This window comes from Syngnathus acus, chromosome 15 (assembly GCF_901709675.1).
Source record: "Syngnathus acus chromosome 15, fSynAcu1.2, whole genome shotgun sequence".
Lineage (NCBI taxonomy): Eukaryota > Metazoa > Chordata > Actinopteri > Syngnathiformes > Syngnathidae > Syngnathus > Syngnathus acus.
The window spans coordinates 10964700-10981805 of NC_051100.1; the positions used below are offsets into that span (position 1 = coordinate 10964700).

A 17106-nucleotide genomic window follows, 5' to 3' on the forward strand; every position below is an offset into this window, starting at 1 on the left:
AAGTTTATGTTGGTCTTTTTTTTTTTTTTTTTTTTCCCGCAGGGAATATCGTAAACGGAACCATCGGAAAGCAGATGGTGGATATGTTGGTGGAATCGTCGAGCAACGTGGAGATGATCCTCCAATTTTTCGACATGTTCCTCAAACTTAAAGACCTCACGGCTTCGGACGCCTTTCACCAGTTTGACCCCGATGGCAAAGGTCGCATCTCCAGGAAGGACTTCCAGAAAGCCATGGAGCTCTCCAAGCAGTTCTCACAAGCCGAGACTCATTTCCTCCTCTCCTGCGCGGACACGGACGACGGGGAAATCCCGGATTACCGAGCTTTTGTGGATCGCTTCCACGAGCCGGCCAAAGACATCGGCTTCAGCATCGCCGTGCTGCTCACCAATTTGTCCGAGCACATGCCCAATGACTCGAGGCTGCGAGCCTTCTTGGAGCTGGCCGAGTGCGTCTTGACTTACTTCCAACCCTACTTAGGCCGCATCGAGATCCTCGGTGGCGGCAAGCGCATAGAGCGCGTCTACTTTGAGATCAGCCAATCCAGCCGCATGCAGTGGGAGAAGCCGCAGGTGAAGGAGTCCAAGCGGCAGTTCATTTTCGACGTGGTCAACCAAGGCGGCGAGAAAGAGAAAATGGAGATGTTTGTCAACTTCTGCGAAGACACAATTTTCGAGATGCAGCTGGCGGCTCAGATCTCTGGCTCTGACAACGGAGAGCGACACGGGGGAGAAGACGAGGAGGAAAGCGAAGAACAAGACCTGGACAAGAAGGGAATGTTTTTCATTTCTTTTAAAAAGTTTCGCGCTCTGACCAAAATGAGCCTAAAGGATGTCCTCCTGTCATCCGTCGCATTCCTCAGATTCCTTTTCATGACTTTGCTCGGGTGCCTTTGCTTCATTGTGAGCGGCGCTAGCCGCGGCCTATACGTAGCTTTTGTCAATGGCGGCATTGTGGAGGGAGCCAAAATGATGACCGTGTACGACCTCCTTGGTGGTATACTCGAACCGACGCTTGATGAAGTCACAGAGGTAACGAGCGGCGCCGAGCGTCCGAGGCGGCCCTCCACCGCTCTCTCCCCTCGGCGGCAGAGCGGCCAGACGGCGGCCGTGACCTCCGCCAGGGGGACTGATGTACTGTCTGACATATTTGGCCTCAAAGTGAAAAGAGACGGAGGACAATACAGGCTCGCCACACAAGACGTGACGAGCAGGCGCTTGGATCTGCGTAATCCCAATGACGTGACGTTTTCTGACCGACGTCAGGGGCTGGTATTTGTCTTTCTGAATTTGCAAAATATCAATTCACCATATATTCAAAGCATGCCTTTTTTTTCTGCCAGCAGCTCAAGGCTCATAAGGCTGGAGAGGAAAAAGCTGAAGATGAGATGATGTCTGAATCAGATAAGTGAGTGATTTCTTTTTGAAAACGCCTCCTGGAGGCTTTGGTCAAAATCAGTCACTCATTCCCGACGCCCAAATCGTGTCAATGTATTATGAACATTATTTCATATTGCCTTGTTAAAATGAGGCTCTTTAACCTTTCTCCTGTTGGTTTGTGGCGCCGCAGATGGGAGACATGCGAGGAGACGACAGCGAAGGAGGATGAACGGAAAGCCAAGAGACTCTCGAATAAATCAGAGGAAGCAGGATGCCAGCGTTCCGCTTTCGGCGAGATGATAAGTGCTCATCACAAGAGCCTGCTGGTCAGATAAACAAACAAAAAAAAAAAAAATAGACTTTGTTATATATAGTCGAGCAAACTAATGTTGTTTTCCATTTTCCACCAGAATTACTTTGCCAGGACGTTTTATAACATGCGTTTGCTGTCCCTCTTTGTCACCTTTGCCATCAACTTCATTCTCCTCTTTTATAAGGTCAGTGAAGCTTTTTTTAATTTATCCTAAATATTGAACAGGTCTAACATTTACTTGATGCTAGGTGGTATCTTTGCGTTCGTCACCTGAATCGGAAGTGGACTCAGTGCCAGAGGGAGATGAGGGCGGAGTTGATTATGTTTTGGAAGAAAGCAGCGGTTACATGGAGCCGTCGCTTCACCTCCTGGCGGTGGTGCACACGCTCATCTCCTTCTCCTGCATTATCGGTTACTACTGCCTCAAGGTGCTTCCGCTCAAATCGCTTTATCATGCATACGCGCCCACGGGAGCGTTTAGGTTTTCACATGACGCAAATTGCCTGCATTGTTTGGGCAGGTCCCGCTGGTGATCTTCAAACGGGAGAAGGAAGTGGCCCGAAGACTTGAGTTTGATGGCCTGTATGTGACCCAGCAGCCCCCGGAGGAGGACATTAAAGGCCAGTGGGATCGACTGCTCATCAACACTGTGTATGTTCACATATTTCAAGGCAGCATCTGTAGATAATGCCACAAAAGTAATGTAAAATGTTAACATTTGTCTACCATTTGTTGTTTCAGGTCGTTTCCAAGTAATTACTGGGACAAGTTTGTTAAAAGAAAGGTAAAATTGGGCCAAAATAATGCAAGCATGGCCCTATTATGTAATCGATCCAAACAACTTCAATGTTGCTTTCATTTTAAATTTTGCATGACTCAAAGCTGGCTCACTGAATTGTAATGCCATTAGCATCCGATTGTCCTTGAAAGGCGTCGCCCAACGGGAGGCATCTCATTATGAGGCACTCCCATCCTCTGTCAGAGGCTGATCCGTTTTGTCCATCGGGAGACTTTGTGGCATCTCAATACCTAATCATCACAAGTGAATGTATTTACTCAGCTCGCCTGGAATGCCCATGTCGCTCTATCAATACGACACTCAAAGAGGTCGTTCCTTGAATGGCTCCCGACGGAGCTCACTATTCCACCGTGTCAGCATTTACAAGTGCGGAGACGAGGCACGCGGCCTGAAGGATTGTGATGAAATGGGACTCCTGCCAGGAAAGCACACTCGTTTATAGTTCGAGATAAATAAATATATGTTCACAGACTTATGACAAATTGGCATAGAAACACGCCTGTTGTGTTATTGCAATGACTGAATTGGTCAAATCAATATTTAATAATGTAATATATATTTCATAATACTAATAATACAATTTAATAATGAATACATTTTGCAACACATTTCTCATTACATTTTTTTTTTTCTCATGTACTGCCTCCCTCCAGGTGATGGACAAATATGGTGACTTTTATGGCCGGGAGACGATCAGTGAACTTCTTGGTTTGGACCAGGCGTCCTCAGACTTCAGCTCTGATGGAACGGAGAGGAACAAGTTCAGAAAAGAAGCTGCCTGGGTCACACTGTGAGTACGCAAATATTTACATTGATGGCAGTTCCCAATAAGGGACCTTTATGCTTCTGCGAAAAATGCTGCTTATAATATATACAATACAGTCTTATTTTCTTGATTTTATTTCAGATTCAGCTCCATTGACGTCAAGTACCAGATGTGGAAACTTGGAGTTGTTCTCACTGACAATGTAAGTCAAGCTGGCACAATAGCCGAAGCTTTTATGACCCTCGCTCTGTTCGATGTCGCTCGCTATCAGACGCTCACTTCCTGCACGGGTACGTTAACAGATAACGTGAGCGCAGCACAAATCATCTTTCAATGTTTCAGGACTGATTCCTCATTGTCGTTTGATGCGGATCGACTGAGCACCGAGCGTAATATCCTGTGATTTTGCCTTATCTTGAGTACACATTGGTCTCCATGCCGTCTGCTCCTTTGTCTTTGTGTGTGGCTGCAGTCCTTCCTCTATTTGGCCTGCTACATGGCCATGTCCGTTCTGGGACATTATAACAATTTTTTCTTCGCGGCCCATCTTCTGGACATCGCCATGGGAATCAAGACTCTTCGCACCATCCTCTCCTCTGTCACACACAATGGAAAGCAGGTGCGTGTGTTTCATACCTTTGTGTAGGTTTGTATGCAACTTCCTCACTGGTGTTCCTCCAAAGAAAGTTCACGCATGATGGTTTTCCTGCTGTGTCATCTGCTAGTTGGTGCTGACGTTGGGCCTCCTGGCTGTGGTGGTCTACCTCTACACGGTGGTGGCCTTCAACTTCTTCCGTAAATTTTACGATAAGAGTGACGACAAGGACGGCCCGGACATGAAGTGCGACGACATGCTTACTGTAGGTGCCAAAAGGATGATAATGATCGGTTTTGATGGACACCGCTTTTGTTCATGGAGAATTTGAATCCAACTCTGGGTCTCGGCTGTGTCTATTTTTTTCTATATCTGCAAAGACACCCGTGCGGGCCTGAAGTCACATCAAGATGATTCTGTCAGTGATCCACTTCTTATTCCTCCCACCATTATTCCCTAAAATAATGGACAGCTGGGTAAAAAAAGCATCTGCTCCAGATATAATATCACTTTGTTTGGCTAGCAACAACGCACCCGCCCCCCCCTCTGCCCACCTCTATTCCGATGCGCAGTCCCCTGTCACTCATGGACGGACGTGTGGCGAGAGCGTTTGAATAAATCCCGTCTATTTTTGGAGTCAGGAGAAAGCGCTTACATTAAATCTTCAGTTACTGTCTTATTGGGTATGCTTAACGTTGAGCAGCCACACTTTTCACAGTTTCAAACGTGCAGCACATTCTTGCATCTGTGTTTACTTATTTTATTGGTTTCGTCAATATGTGAGGACTTGGGAGTCAGGAAATAACTGTGCGAGGTGTTTCAGGGAAAGAAATTGTCAAAAAGGCAAAGAATATTGATGACACAGTCCTTGATGGAAAGAAAAAATGTGCAGGCCCGGCTAGTTAATCCTGAATTTTCCACTCATTTGTTTCAGTGCTACATGTTCCACATGTACGTGGGAGTGCGAGCGGGAGGGGGCATCGGCGATGAGATCGAGGACCCCGCCGGCGATGACTCTGAGGTGGAACGTATCGTCTTTGACATCACCTTTTTCTTTTTTGTGGTCGTCATTTTGCTGGCTATCATTCAAGGTGAGTCGGATGTCGAATGGGTAATGCATGCTTCGCCTCAGTAACGGGGCAGAAAAGAAACAAGTGTAGCAGTGTACACCGAAAGCGACTGAATTCATGTCGTTTTATAAAATACTCTTTTGCTTCATCAGAGTCAAAAAATACAAACAAAAAACAATCTGTTTCTCCCAGGTTTGATAATTGATGCTTTTGGGGAGCTGCGTGACCAGCAAGAGCAGGTGAAAGAAGATATGGAGGTGAGGTGGGACGTGCATGCACACACGCACACGCGCGCACACACACACACACACACACACACAGTGCTTTAAATCCTCAAACGCAGGTTTCACACAAAAAAATAGCTGTCTGCCTTAACAGTCTGAGAAATGGAAAAACAAAAATGAAACTTCTGCATTTGGCATGTGCTGATGATTTTGGCATTCCAATAATAGCAAAAATTGATAAGCGGTTTATGAACGTGTCATCTTGTAAGTGTGTTGGTATTATAAATTGCCAAACAAGTGCTCCCACAATAGAAATTCTCCGGATTGTTCTGGGCCGTCACTCCAAAATGAACTCCAAACCATCACGCAGCGTGTGATTGGTGTAGATAAGCCGAGAATACAAATTATGTGCATGAACCTGGCAGCTTTCCCCATTTTGGTTAGCTTTTCAGGCTTTTTTTGCCTCTCGGTAGGAAGGTGACGCTGGCTTTGAAAAGAAGGAATAACTTTGTTACAGTGTGGTGCCATCAGACCAAACACCGTGACCAAATCCCATAACAATTCAAGTTTTTCTTCCTTTTATTTCTCCCTCCCTCCCTCCCTCCCTCCCTCCCTGCAGACCAAGTGTTTTATTTGTGGAATAGGAAACGAGTACTTTGATAAAGTTCCTCATGGTTTTGAGACTCATACTCTGCAGGAGCACAACTTGGCCAACTATCTGTGAGTTTATTGTACTTTACCACAAAAAAAAAAACTACACATTGTCCTTGTGTGTGCCACCATCACCACTGATGACCTGCTTGGACTTGGCTCTGTTTTTCTATGAACTGTTGCCAATATGGCAGACCAGACTCCACCAATGAAAGGCGTGGACTATAATTATTCTCAAATGTAGTTTCAGATCCCTACACCAATAGCTGTAACACTTTGGATGTAACTGGCTTGATCTCTGATGTCATGACTTTTACTATCCCTGAAAACGACACTTGTGTTCTAACCAATACCCCGGATCTCAATAACCGTTGTCAATAACGAGCACAATAAGAGGACTCGCACTGGTTCCTGTTCTAATTTGTTCTCGTGTGCCTTTGCAGATTCTTTTTGATGTACCTCATTAACAAAGATGAAACGGAACACACAGGACAGGTATAATTGGTTTCTCTTTCATTTTAACACTTGAGCCATGTTGGGGCACACCGGGTGTTGTTTTTGAAAGCAATTAGAGCTCCATTGTCAAATGGGCCAATTTAGTGCTTGATTGCTGTCATTTGTTATTGTGCTAAATATAATAAAGCCAGAAAATACAAATAGTCTCAAAGTATTTTGCATCATACAATTAAGGTGAACAAAGAGTAAATATCAAAACGACATTCTCCCTTGTGTTGACGCAGGAATCTTATGTGTGGAAAATGTACCAGGAACGTTGCTGGGAATTTTTTCCTGTGGGAGACTGTTTCCGTAAGCAATATGAAGATCAGCTGGGATGAAAGGAAACCCGAGCCTTCCTAGTTCAAGTCATCGATGTCTGGATTAACTGGAGCTCGGTGTGCACACTATCGATTTTGGACTTTGATGTCATTTGCCTTCACACGTCATAATGTCATCGTATGACAAAAAATCAGCACCATCGTGTATCTTTTATTTTGGAGGGGTTATCTATATTCCATCCAAAAACTCAAGCACAAAGTCAGTTTTCACCTGTTTTCAGGTAACAAAGACTTGCATTCTCAATTAAACTGGACCGCAAGGTGCGCTGGTATTTTGGGACTGAATTCATTTGTCATGGTAATCGCAGCCTCCTAACCCTTCCCCCCGGTGTGACTTGCAGATAAACGCCGTTCTTGTGGCATTTGTTCTCTCCATGTTCCCCGGCAGACTTGCGGGGCACTCCCTGGCTGTCACCACGATCTCTCCAGCATCCTTCCTGTCCTTCTCATTGGCTCCCCCTCCCTCATCTTCAGCATAGTTGTGGTCTAATTATTAACCACAGTGTAGCCCGCTGACAACTCTCGCCGTGCTCGGGTCTCAATGTTTCCATGAAAATGGATCGTCGATGCTTTAATATTTTGGAAAAGTCGACTTTTTAATAGGTTGTTCACAAATGTCACGTGCTTGCCCACCCAAGTGTAAAATGAGACGTTGCATAATAACCAGCCTTTAACTAACTTTCTCCTTCCATGATTTGAGCGGCTAGGCTAGGTGAAGATCCAGAGCTGCTCTTACCCCCAACATGCCAAAACACCCACAACCCTTTGTGGGTTTGACACCCCTCCATGTCAAAGCTGAAAAGTCAGCAGAGCTACATGATACAGGTAAGGGGGGGCCTACACACACACACACTCTGGACTGTTACCTTCCACTTCAACCTCTTAGCCCTACCTTGGGTTGTCATGGCAACAAAATCCATACTTTCCATTGGCCCAGAGGGTGTCCAGTCGCTCATTTGCATGACACAGTCCCGCTCTCAAGAACTGTCACGTGTGTTATAATTCTTGATCCTTATTTGACAAAATTGTCTTTGTGACATTGACATAATAAGCCGGTGAATCCAAGTTAATGATAATTACAGGGGAATGTTTTGCTAAAACACCTCTGGGGATGGCCTTCAAGTCGATGTGTGGAGGCTGATTACCTGATTGATAGCTCCAATCAGCACGCTCGTTTTGAATAATTGCTCTTTATTGCTCCAGTTATGGGCGAATTTGTGGGATTTTATTTGGTGATAAAGACAGACAAACATGTTGGCGCATCACTACTTTGAAAGAATTGAATTGAGTCAAGTGCCAAGTTGGGCAGCTGTGTGGTTTCTGCCTCTTCCATGTTTACATGCTAATTTTCCTCAACAACAATTAGTAGTCGGCTCCAGTTCCTGAATTTTATGGCAAGACTGTGCAAATTGAATGCCCATCTCTAGTAGTGTCCAATTAAACGTTTATTGTTGCCAGGCTTCTTGTGTCTTCTCAACGCTCTTGCCAAATGGATCAAGCTGCACACGAGCTTGCTGGATTTACACCGGCTGGCCTCAAAATATGATCAGTAAGACGGTACAAGCGTAACAGTATGTGACACGTGTTGGCGGGCGGGCTGACTCCGAGTCCTCTGAACCACACAAGCTGTCCGTCTCAGTCACACTCCTCCACGAGTGCCCGCTAGAAACGCCGCTGTAACGCACCACAACATACGCCGCTGACATTTGTTTTGACGTGCTGGCAAAAAATAGGCTTTAAAAAATGTTGCGACCCTTTATCGGTCCTTTAATCCGGTTCAAAGCTTAAAATGAAGGAAACGTTTGGTACATTTTAAGGTTTGAAATGCTTGATTTAAAATTCATGAACTCCGCCTCACTGTAAATGTGACCTATTTTTTTTTTTAGCACAATTTCTTGTTAGAAATAATAGCAAGCTGCTAATGTATTCCTTTGATTGTCCTCCCTCTGTTAGTATGAAACAGAATTTTGTTGTCTCGGAATTTAAAATATGTGGAAAGCCGATATGCAAAAAAAAAAAACAGAGTCTTTCACGCCACCTCTGCTGGGCCAGGCATCAAAACAATGACCTGCATTTAAAAATTGCATACTGTTTATATGTTTGCAACTCCTTTGTCTTCATTTCATGTTTGTTGTTTGCGGCTTGTTATTTTTCTGCTTCTCTGTGTTACCATAATATTGGAAACTTTTATTTTATGAATCATCTGCAAGGCAATACTGCAAATTGTGGGAGGTTTGCTTGTCGACTGTGTGGACTTTTTTAGCTATTCTTAGCATGTAATGAGCACAGGCCTTCATATATCGACATTATTCGGTTGCACGCTTGTTTGCTTTCCAAAAGGTTTTCACGTCAATTGTCATTTTTTTCTGCTCCGATGACACCAAAGGCACTTTATGGTGATATTGACCTGATTTTCAATCTTTTTGTATTTACAGTGTCCACAGGGGACCACTTGATTTTGCTGTCACCACCAAGAAAGTCATTAATTTATAATTACGGTTTGTATGAAAACACCTTCAAGCCTATAAACATCACCCAGTCTAATAAGTACGATGTTGCGCAATACCTTGAATTTAGAGAAACGTCTTTATACTTGACAATTGTTGCGTGATCAAAACTATTATTCTTTATTGTGCTTGACCCCGCCCCTTACATCCCCAACCTTAGATTGAATAATCGCCTTGACTAATACGTATGCTTCCCCTATCGAATTCCCTCTTTAAACGCATATTTGTGCTATTGACGATATATTTGTGTGTGTTTACCACACACACACAAATACGAAGTGATGTGACCGGTATGCGGTGATAAACAAATGCAGCCATATTGATCATTACACTCAACGTGAAATCAATAAAATATGAATCATACCCAGCGGCCCTGCATTATTCAGCCTTTCTGATAATGTATGTGGAAGCTTAATAAGCAATTGAGACAGAGGGCTTCGGGTTCGGCACATGACAGATGAGTAGCACGGAGGAGCCTGCGGAATGATGGTCGCTGTCATTCCCGAGACGTCGCCTCTGCGCCCCCCAAATCTATCATGGAAACGTAATCCGTGGTGTAAATCAATTCGAGATGGCTGGAGGAGAGATGGCGACGGCGCAAGTGTCGCCCCCAATGACGCTCATACCCGAGGCTCATTTCACTTTTGTAAGATCGCGTCTGCCCGGCCCATCAAATCGCACATCTGCTTGCTTTGACTCTACGGGACCTCGCGGCCAGTTGCGCCTTTCAGATTAAGGGTTTTTTTTTTCTTTCTCCCCGTTCATACTGATAAAGGAAATCAGAAGACGAATCATTCCCAGTAGAAGAAATGTGAGCCATTTTTCGGCACAAGCTGAGTCTTATTTGTATTTCGAGCGTGGAGACTGAAATTCTGTTTTAGCGCAGCTGCTTCATATTTGTGCTTGTGTCGTCTCCCTCCCGACTGCCTGACTGACCTACGCGTTCTCATTACGGTTTTAATTTTCATATGGAGTCTCTGTCTTCCGGTAAAGGCGCATTAGCAGCAGCCATGAGAGAAGAGCCCTTCCAAATTACCATTTAGATTGGACAATGGCATGCCAAGAATTGGCTGGAGGATGTTCGCTAAGTAAGAGGAAATGCCGCGTGGCTGGAGACGCGTCGTACAGTCGTGCGATTTTTTTGGGTTGTTTTGTTTTCTCGCCAGTCTGCAGTGGAAGTTCGTCAATTAGCAACCATCTGACTCAATGAAATGCAAAAGCAGACAGGTGCTGCCTTCAATAATTGAGGATGGCAAATTGGCTCAGTGGGGCCTGTAACAGTTTAGGAAATGACCCATTCCCCCCCTGCCTCACCCATGCAGAATTATTGCCTGCTCTAAAAGATCACGTGTGAGGTGGAGGTTGAACGACTCACTGTTTGTTTTGTAGTGCAAAATAATTGACACTCACTGGAGAAAAAAAAAAATAAGACAGACAGGCTAACCACTATCCCATACATTTGATTCTGAGAATAGTTTTGCCTCCATGCTGCAATTTTCTGATGAAACATCGATTAAAAGACACTAACAATCGGTCTTGCCTTGGAAAAACAACTTTTTTCCATCAATAATGTATGACTGTCGAACACAACTGCAGGAGAGAAAGAAGAGTATTTTGATGTTGATTGAAACCATTTTCTTGCTCCGATTTCTGCCTCTCCAACCCTTTCGCGCTCCTTTTCAAAGTGTCTCATTAAAATCTGTACACGGCGCACAAAAAGGGATGCCGGGAAATGGCCGCTTTGAAACGAAGCTTCTGTCGAGAAATGATAATCCTTGTCTCGATTTGGCCCGCATCGATGCGCATGTCCGTCTCCTGCATGCACGACCCCTTTTTGAAGGTCAGACTCGGTTCATGACTGATGTTAATCTCAAAGATTTCCTTGAGGGTGGGCGGGGGTCAAAGTTCACAATAGATGAGCGGAAGCACATCTGATAAGCGCTTGCCGCTGAAATCCTCAAATCCACTTTATGAATATTCTTAATTTGTCTTTCCTAACTTCCTGGGCTGGCCCGCATTTGTCTCAGCATTTCTCTCTTTTGATCTATAGCAGCCAAAAAAAAATTCCTGAATGAGGCAAACGTGCGTGTTTTTCTCTCATCTCATGCACTTTGTGTTAGGCAATCCATCTGATGATTTGCAGTGTCGCCACTTTTGATGACGAGCTTGCTGCGTTGCATCTGATTGAGCGATTTCAGAGATGAATTTGTCATCAAAAGTGTTCACTTTTTTGGGAACACTCGGTCGGCCACCAGAACAAAAGCCTCATCACAACCTTGTGTGTGTTTGTGTGCGTCTGTTGCCTCCTTGTTGGTCTTGCAATCAATTCCTGATTAGGATTGTGAGTGTGTGTGTGTGTGTGATGAGGCTGCTGCTATGTGTCCATCTTTTTTACTTCATGCTCCATTCACAGCTTTGTATGAGTCTCATCCTCACCTTTATTTTATTCAACTCTTTGCATAAAATGTCAGCCCCAAGCTGCTGTCTTCATTCCAGGTGCCTTGTTTATAACCCATCAAGGGAGCATTTTCATTTCAAGCCATGATGGAAAAACCCTCCCCAGAAAAATGTCTGATAATCAGTAGAAGCAGTCCAGGGGAAGTAAAATCCTTTCGGGATGTGTCGAGTAAGAATGACCACTAGATCATCCAAATCAATCTGCCAAAAAGAGTCCTTGTGAATTATTTTCTACGGTTTGAAACGATTCACATTGTTTTTTAAGCCTGCGGCAAACCTGTTGCTGAAGTCAGTCAGTCAGTCAGTCAGCGGGAGCGTATCTGTCCTCTCCCGAGGCCCAACGCAAATTGGCCTCCCGGGTCCAATAGAGCGGGTGTGACTGCTGGGTTCAAATACCGGGACATTGCTGCCTTCTAATCCCCTCGCCACAGAAGATTAGCCCCGACTCCAGAGCGCCGACCGGCAAATTTGTATGCTGCTCATCTGTTGACCTCCTCGCTGCCATGCTTGGCTTTTCCCACATATTAATTCCGCTAAAACATGCTAATTTTTCCCCTTTTGGCACGCCGGCTAAATCAAGTCAAAGCAGAGCTTCATTATCTTGACCAGCTTGGGAGTCTCCTTCTGACCCGTGGACTTGCGCAACATTCAAATGGATTAAAATTTGCATTGTTGAATGTTTTTGAATGCACAAATTCAACCTGATTATCAGCGTGCATACTAGCTAGCTCAAGAGGAACATTGGAAGTTTTAAAAAAAAAAAAAATGTCAGCGATAACCACCTGTCAACGGTGAAGCCCCGCGCATGATTTGACTTCGGTTATGCATGTCGCTAAATTGGTCTTAATGTGTCTGCTGAGATTGCATGATGATGATTGGCACAGGAGGTGATGAGAATGCCGAGCAACCGACGTTGCGCTAATTGGCCTGCTCGCGTTCCCACCAAATTGGAGTCAGCGCATCATACCTCTTTGTCCTCCTAATAAGGAACACAAACATTGCACCCGGGCCCGTTTGTGGCATGTTTGTTTGCGCCAGACGCCAGTTGATTCATTTGGAAAATTCAAAAAAAAATTCCAAGCGCGGTGATTGCAAGAAAACATGTTGTTCTCAAGGAAGTGATTAAACGTAATGAGATTGGGATAAACAAACTTTTTGGGCGAGCTTTTTTCTTATTGGGTGGCATCTAAAAGAAATGCAATTAAAAAGACAAGATGAGAAGCTCATCAATTTACAACACAAACAAAAATAATTGTGTTTTTGTGGAAAAGTACAAGTTTTTATTGTTGCGCTTTGTTGTCGTTATCTGGTGTCGACCCTTTGAAATATTTCTTGCAAAGTTCTTCTTGAGGCAAATCTCAAACCTGCAAGCTTTTTTTTTTTTTACGGGTGTCCAGGTGGGATTGTTGTAATGGATTTTTTTTTTTGTCGCGAGAGGAAGTCGTACACTATGTAAAGCTTTTTGGGGCTGCGTGTCTGCCAGCTCGTGAGACTCAAAAGCTATCCAAGCATTAAGAATTTATGACGGCGTCTTGGTTAGGGAGGGAGTCAAACTCTATCAACTCGCCGAGCGCTGTCAAGTGACCTCCATAGTTCTCGTTCAAATCATCGTGTTTGACGTCGCATCAGTAATAAAAGAAAAATGGCCACTCATGCGTGAGAAGGGGGCTCATCTCCTGTCTATTTTAGACTTGTGTGCTATATTGGAACTTTCTTTGTGACGTTTGGAAATATTTCAGGAGATTTTGGCTTGTGTGATATTTTTTGTTCGTATTCGTTTTCATAGTCCGTATCTGCTGTCAAAATCTTTGCGTCCATCGCTCATCCATCTGTCTTCCTAAGAACGGCGGAGCTAGAAATCAGCTGGGCCCGGTTCCAGATCACCCACGACCCTCGTGAGGACACACTACAGAATATGGACGGATTTTCCACCCCCCCATTCACATCGCTCGAGTGCTTAAATTTTTATTCATTCCTTTATTTCGTCAACATCTGGCCGTCTGTGGCAGAGCTCAGCCAAGAATCTGCTCCACAAGCAAAAAGGATGAAGCGCCTTCTGTTTTTTTGGCTTGTGCTGTCACGCGCCCCATAGAAGAAGGCCTCGGAGCTCTCCAATGCTATCCATCCTCTTGTTTTTCTCACTGCGGCGCTCTCGTCGCTTATCAAGTGCACACACTCGCGGCCCCGAGAGCACACAGAGCCAAGCTTTCTTTGACTGTGGAATGACATTTTTGGCGACTTATTGACTGATGAGTTGAAACCAGCGTGATACATATCCACAAGTAACTCACTTGCATGACAGATTTGGCGAGCCCTAATTATTCTGCCTCGAGGAGCAAAACGGCCTTTTGGGTCCACACAAAGGCCCACTTCTGTGTATTTGATGTTTATGTGTGTGTGTGAGAGGGCGTGACTGTGTGACTCTGTGTGTTTTTCTCTTTGCTTGTAGTTTGAGTTTTTGTGTGCAGACCAAGCGAGCGCACCAAATTATTACAAACCGGTTGTTTTGATCAAGAGTCTTAATCCCTACGTCTGATTATGATGTTTATTAATTAGCTAATGCTCCCATCATCATCATCATGAAAAACTCTGGCTAATCCGGCCTTTGTTCCGACATGCTGACTGGCGCAGATGGTTTGGCGGGCCTGGCGGTTTGGCCGCTCCTTAGTGGCCTTGTGCAGCTGCTCGGATTTTTATCTCATTTAATGAAGAGGAATTTTTCATCTAGTGGAGTTTCTCAAATGCTTTGATGGGACAGCCTGAGATGGAAATTGCATTAGGATGTTGAGAGATATTTTGATTGACTGAAATAGCAAAGGCTGGAGGACTATTTCTTTTCATCAGTTTTTAATCAGGTTCTACAGACAAAATTGTGAATAGTTGAGGTTGTGACTATCAGGAGAGATTGCGGACTGGCCACTTCCTGGTTTTAAAAAAATGTGGTGAAGATCATCCAAGGCATGTGTACACCTTATAATTGCATCGTAGTATGCTGTTGACCTTTTCACACTGCACTTAGCAACGTGTCATTGACGCAATGCTGTGACGACATCTCCTGTTTCGAGTCATTTCCGAGATGTTCGCCGTTGTTCCTTTCCCACTTGAAGGGATGCATGGATGGACATCAGTCTCTTTGTTCGCGCTTCCTATAGCCTCCTCAAGTCTCTGTGATTGTGATTGCTCTGGACATCACAACGCCATGTTTGCGTCATCGCGGGGCGGGGTGTTGGCCTCCGAGTGATTACCGGCTGATTGCCCTCCCAATGCTTTCCCTACACCTCAATCTCCAGGAAGCCCCAATTTGTGATGCCTTCCAGGTACCAATGTGTCTTTTCTTATTCTGTTCTTGTCAGATGTCTTTGAAATCATAAACATGGTCAATGTCTTCTCCAAGCACCATTCCAGGATTTATCTTTCTTCTGGAGCTTAAGAAAATCATTGATTTAGTTCAGTATTCCAATGGGGCTGTAGCATTCTTCTAAAATGCACAACCGTACAGACACGTTAAATGCGAGGATGAAACCTTTTATTCACGTGAAGTGGGCGGATGAAAAGATGCCAATACGAGGCCAGCGAGGTGGCGAACAAACGCTGAAGGTGAACTAAAGATAAGGTCGGGCCGGGTAATTGAACACACCATTTGATATTCACACACTTGACGCACTCACATCACGTATAGAAAATACACCTCGGGGGCGGTCTTCTTCTTTTCCCGGGAACAAATTAATCGAGATTAGAGCCGAGTGCTTTTCAATGTATCTCTCCAGGAGCAACATATTACCGACAATAGATTTCCTCCCCCTGTCCGTATGTAAAAGAAAGCTCTAGAGGAGGAAATCATTTGTTCAACACACTGGTGGGAAATATATTCACGTGTAGAAATCAACCTGGTTTGAGCGAGATCGCCTCGCGTGACTTCATGCTTGGAGACAGAAACTGAGGAGCAGTGATGCACCATTGCGATCGCTCAGTTTATATTTTATCAAGGAAAACAAGAATTGCGTATTATGTATTAACACTGACTCGTTTCTCTTTTTGCTCTTGTTGGCTGGAATCTAACTGCTTTGAATGTAGGTCACCATTTATATTCTCTGAGCGCCCTTTGTTGAGGCTACTACTTCAAATGAAGAAGAAAAAACAAAATAGGCTTTGAAATGGGCAACTGGGGTCCTTGTGTTGTCCATATGAGCGTGACATCATATATGATGCTGCCGCTTTTGGAATAAAAGTCAGCTACTTTAATACTGTATGAGTGACTGAGATGAGTTTCAAACGAGCAAACTCTGCTGCTAGGCGGAGGTGCTAACCACTAGCACACCGGTATACCAGCACGATAATCCTACTGAATAAATCGTCCTTTATGCTTTTTAGTGCAGAGCAAAAACTTCTTCTCAAGTTTCCACTTTTTATTCCAGTTATCTGATATTCTGTTGACACTCTGCAGATCGGCAAAGAGGAGGAAGAGGGATGCCGTCAAGGTGAGCGTAGACGGGCCTCCATGCTTATCGGTGTGTTCATGATGCGGCTCTCGGTGGAGTCAGACGGTGTGAAATTGCAGTCAACGTGGAGCTCGGACCCAGCGAGTGAGAAAGACGGTGAGTTGCTCTCAGTGTCAGCCGGACTGTGTCCGCACAGTGCTTCGGGCTTCCTGAGTCTCATCCGTCCTGCAGAATCACTCCTGTTTTATGGACTTTTTCTTTGCTGTGTTCCTCTTCCCATGTTTTTAAACAAACACAAACAAGAACTTAATCTGTATTGCCGTTAAAAAAATATCCATAATGTTTTTGTTTGACAGGTCGGGGGGCGGAGCGACCAGGTGACTTTTACAGCGCATCAACTGACCAGATCAGGATCTGTTTGACCTCTTTCTCACCTAGCAGATATCGTCTTATGTAACCTTATAAATAAGCACATCTACATTACAGTATGAGAATGAGGTCCAAGTTGTGCATGCCTGTGACAAGTCTGCGTGTTTTCTCAAAGATTCAGTGTGTGCGTGTGTGTGTGTGGAACAGGAAGCGCGTGGCGAGGCTGAAACTGCGAGGCTCCATTCCTCAGGTCCCTGCACAAGAAGCAGCTGTAATTGGCTTACAGACATTCCTGTCAGGATTAGCCCTACTGCTATATTTGTTTATAAAAAATATGTTCAAACATTGGCTTTGGCACCTGAATTACATCTCGGGCAAGTGCCAAAACAAATTAAGTCAACCGTAATTCTTTTATTGAATGTGTGTTTTTTTGAGTTGCTCTCCAAGATGCTTACCAATATATTTAATCTGTGTACAGTTAAATATTTTGTTCAAACGAGTGTTTAAATTAGGTGTAATTCCAGTATTGACCACTAAGCGGCGGCAGACTACTCAATGAGATATTTACATTTGAAAAGAAGAAGAATGAAATGTATTTTAGCACAGCCTCGTTTGTCGTGAAATGAGGCAATCCTGGTTTTTACACTTACAGAAAGTGATGACTGAAGGTTCGTACTGCACAAATTTGAGCATGATTATAT

At 44.4% G+C, this 17106-nt stretch overlaps 1 protein-coding gene across 1 annotated transcript in view; it reads left to right on the forward strand.

The window, feature by feature from the left end:
• Window positions 1-7403, forward strand: part of ryr2b (ryanodine receptor 2b (cardiac)) — a 38484-nt gene extending 31081 nt beyond the window's left edge. The window contains exons 89-104 of the mRNA XM_037272602.1: window positions 43-1271; window positions 1343-1407; window positions 1570-1705; window positions 1790-1876; window positions 1941-2120; window positions 2213-2343; window positions 2434-2476; window positions 3145-3281; window positions 3399-3459; window positions 3730-3876; window positions 3983-4117; window positions 4787-4943; window positions 5115-5179; window positions 5766-5866; window positions 6241-6292; window positions 6538-7403. Of these exons, the coding sequence (XP_037128497.1) occupies window positions 43-1271; window positions 1343-1407; window positions 1570-1705; window positions 1790-1876; window positions 1941-2120; window positions 2213-2343; window positions 2434-2476; window positions 3145-3281; window positions 3399-3459; window positions 3730-3876; window positions 3983-4117; window positions 4787-4943; window positions 5115-5179; window positions 5766-5866; window positions 6241-6292; window positions 6538-6633 (2822 nt within the window). The 3' untranslated portion in view covers window positions 6634-7403. The remainder of the gene's footprint in view (window positions 1-42; window positions 1272-1342; window positions 1408-1569; window positions 1706-1789; window positions 1877-1940; window positions 2121-2212; window positions 2344-2433; window positions 2477-3144; window positions 3282-3398; window positions 3460-3729; window positions 3877-3982; window positions 4118-4786; window positions 4944-5114; window positions 5180-5765; window positions 5867-6240; window positions 6293-6537) is intronic.
• Window positions 7404-17106: the final 9703 nt, after the last annotated feature.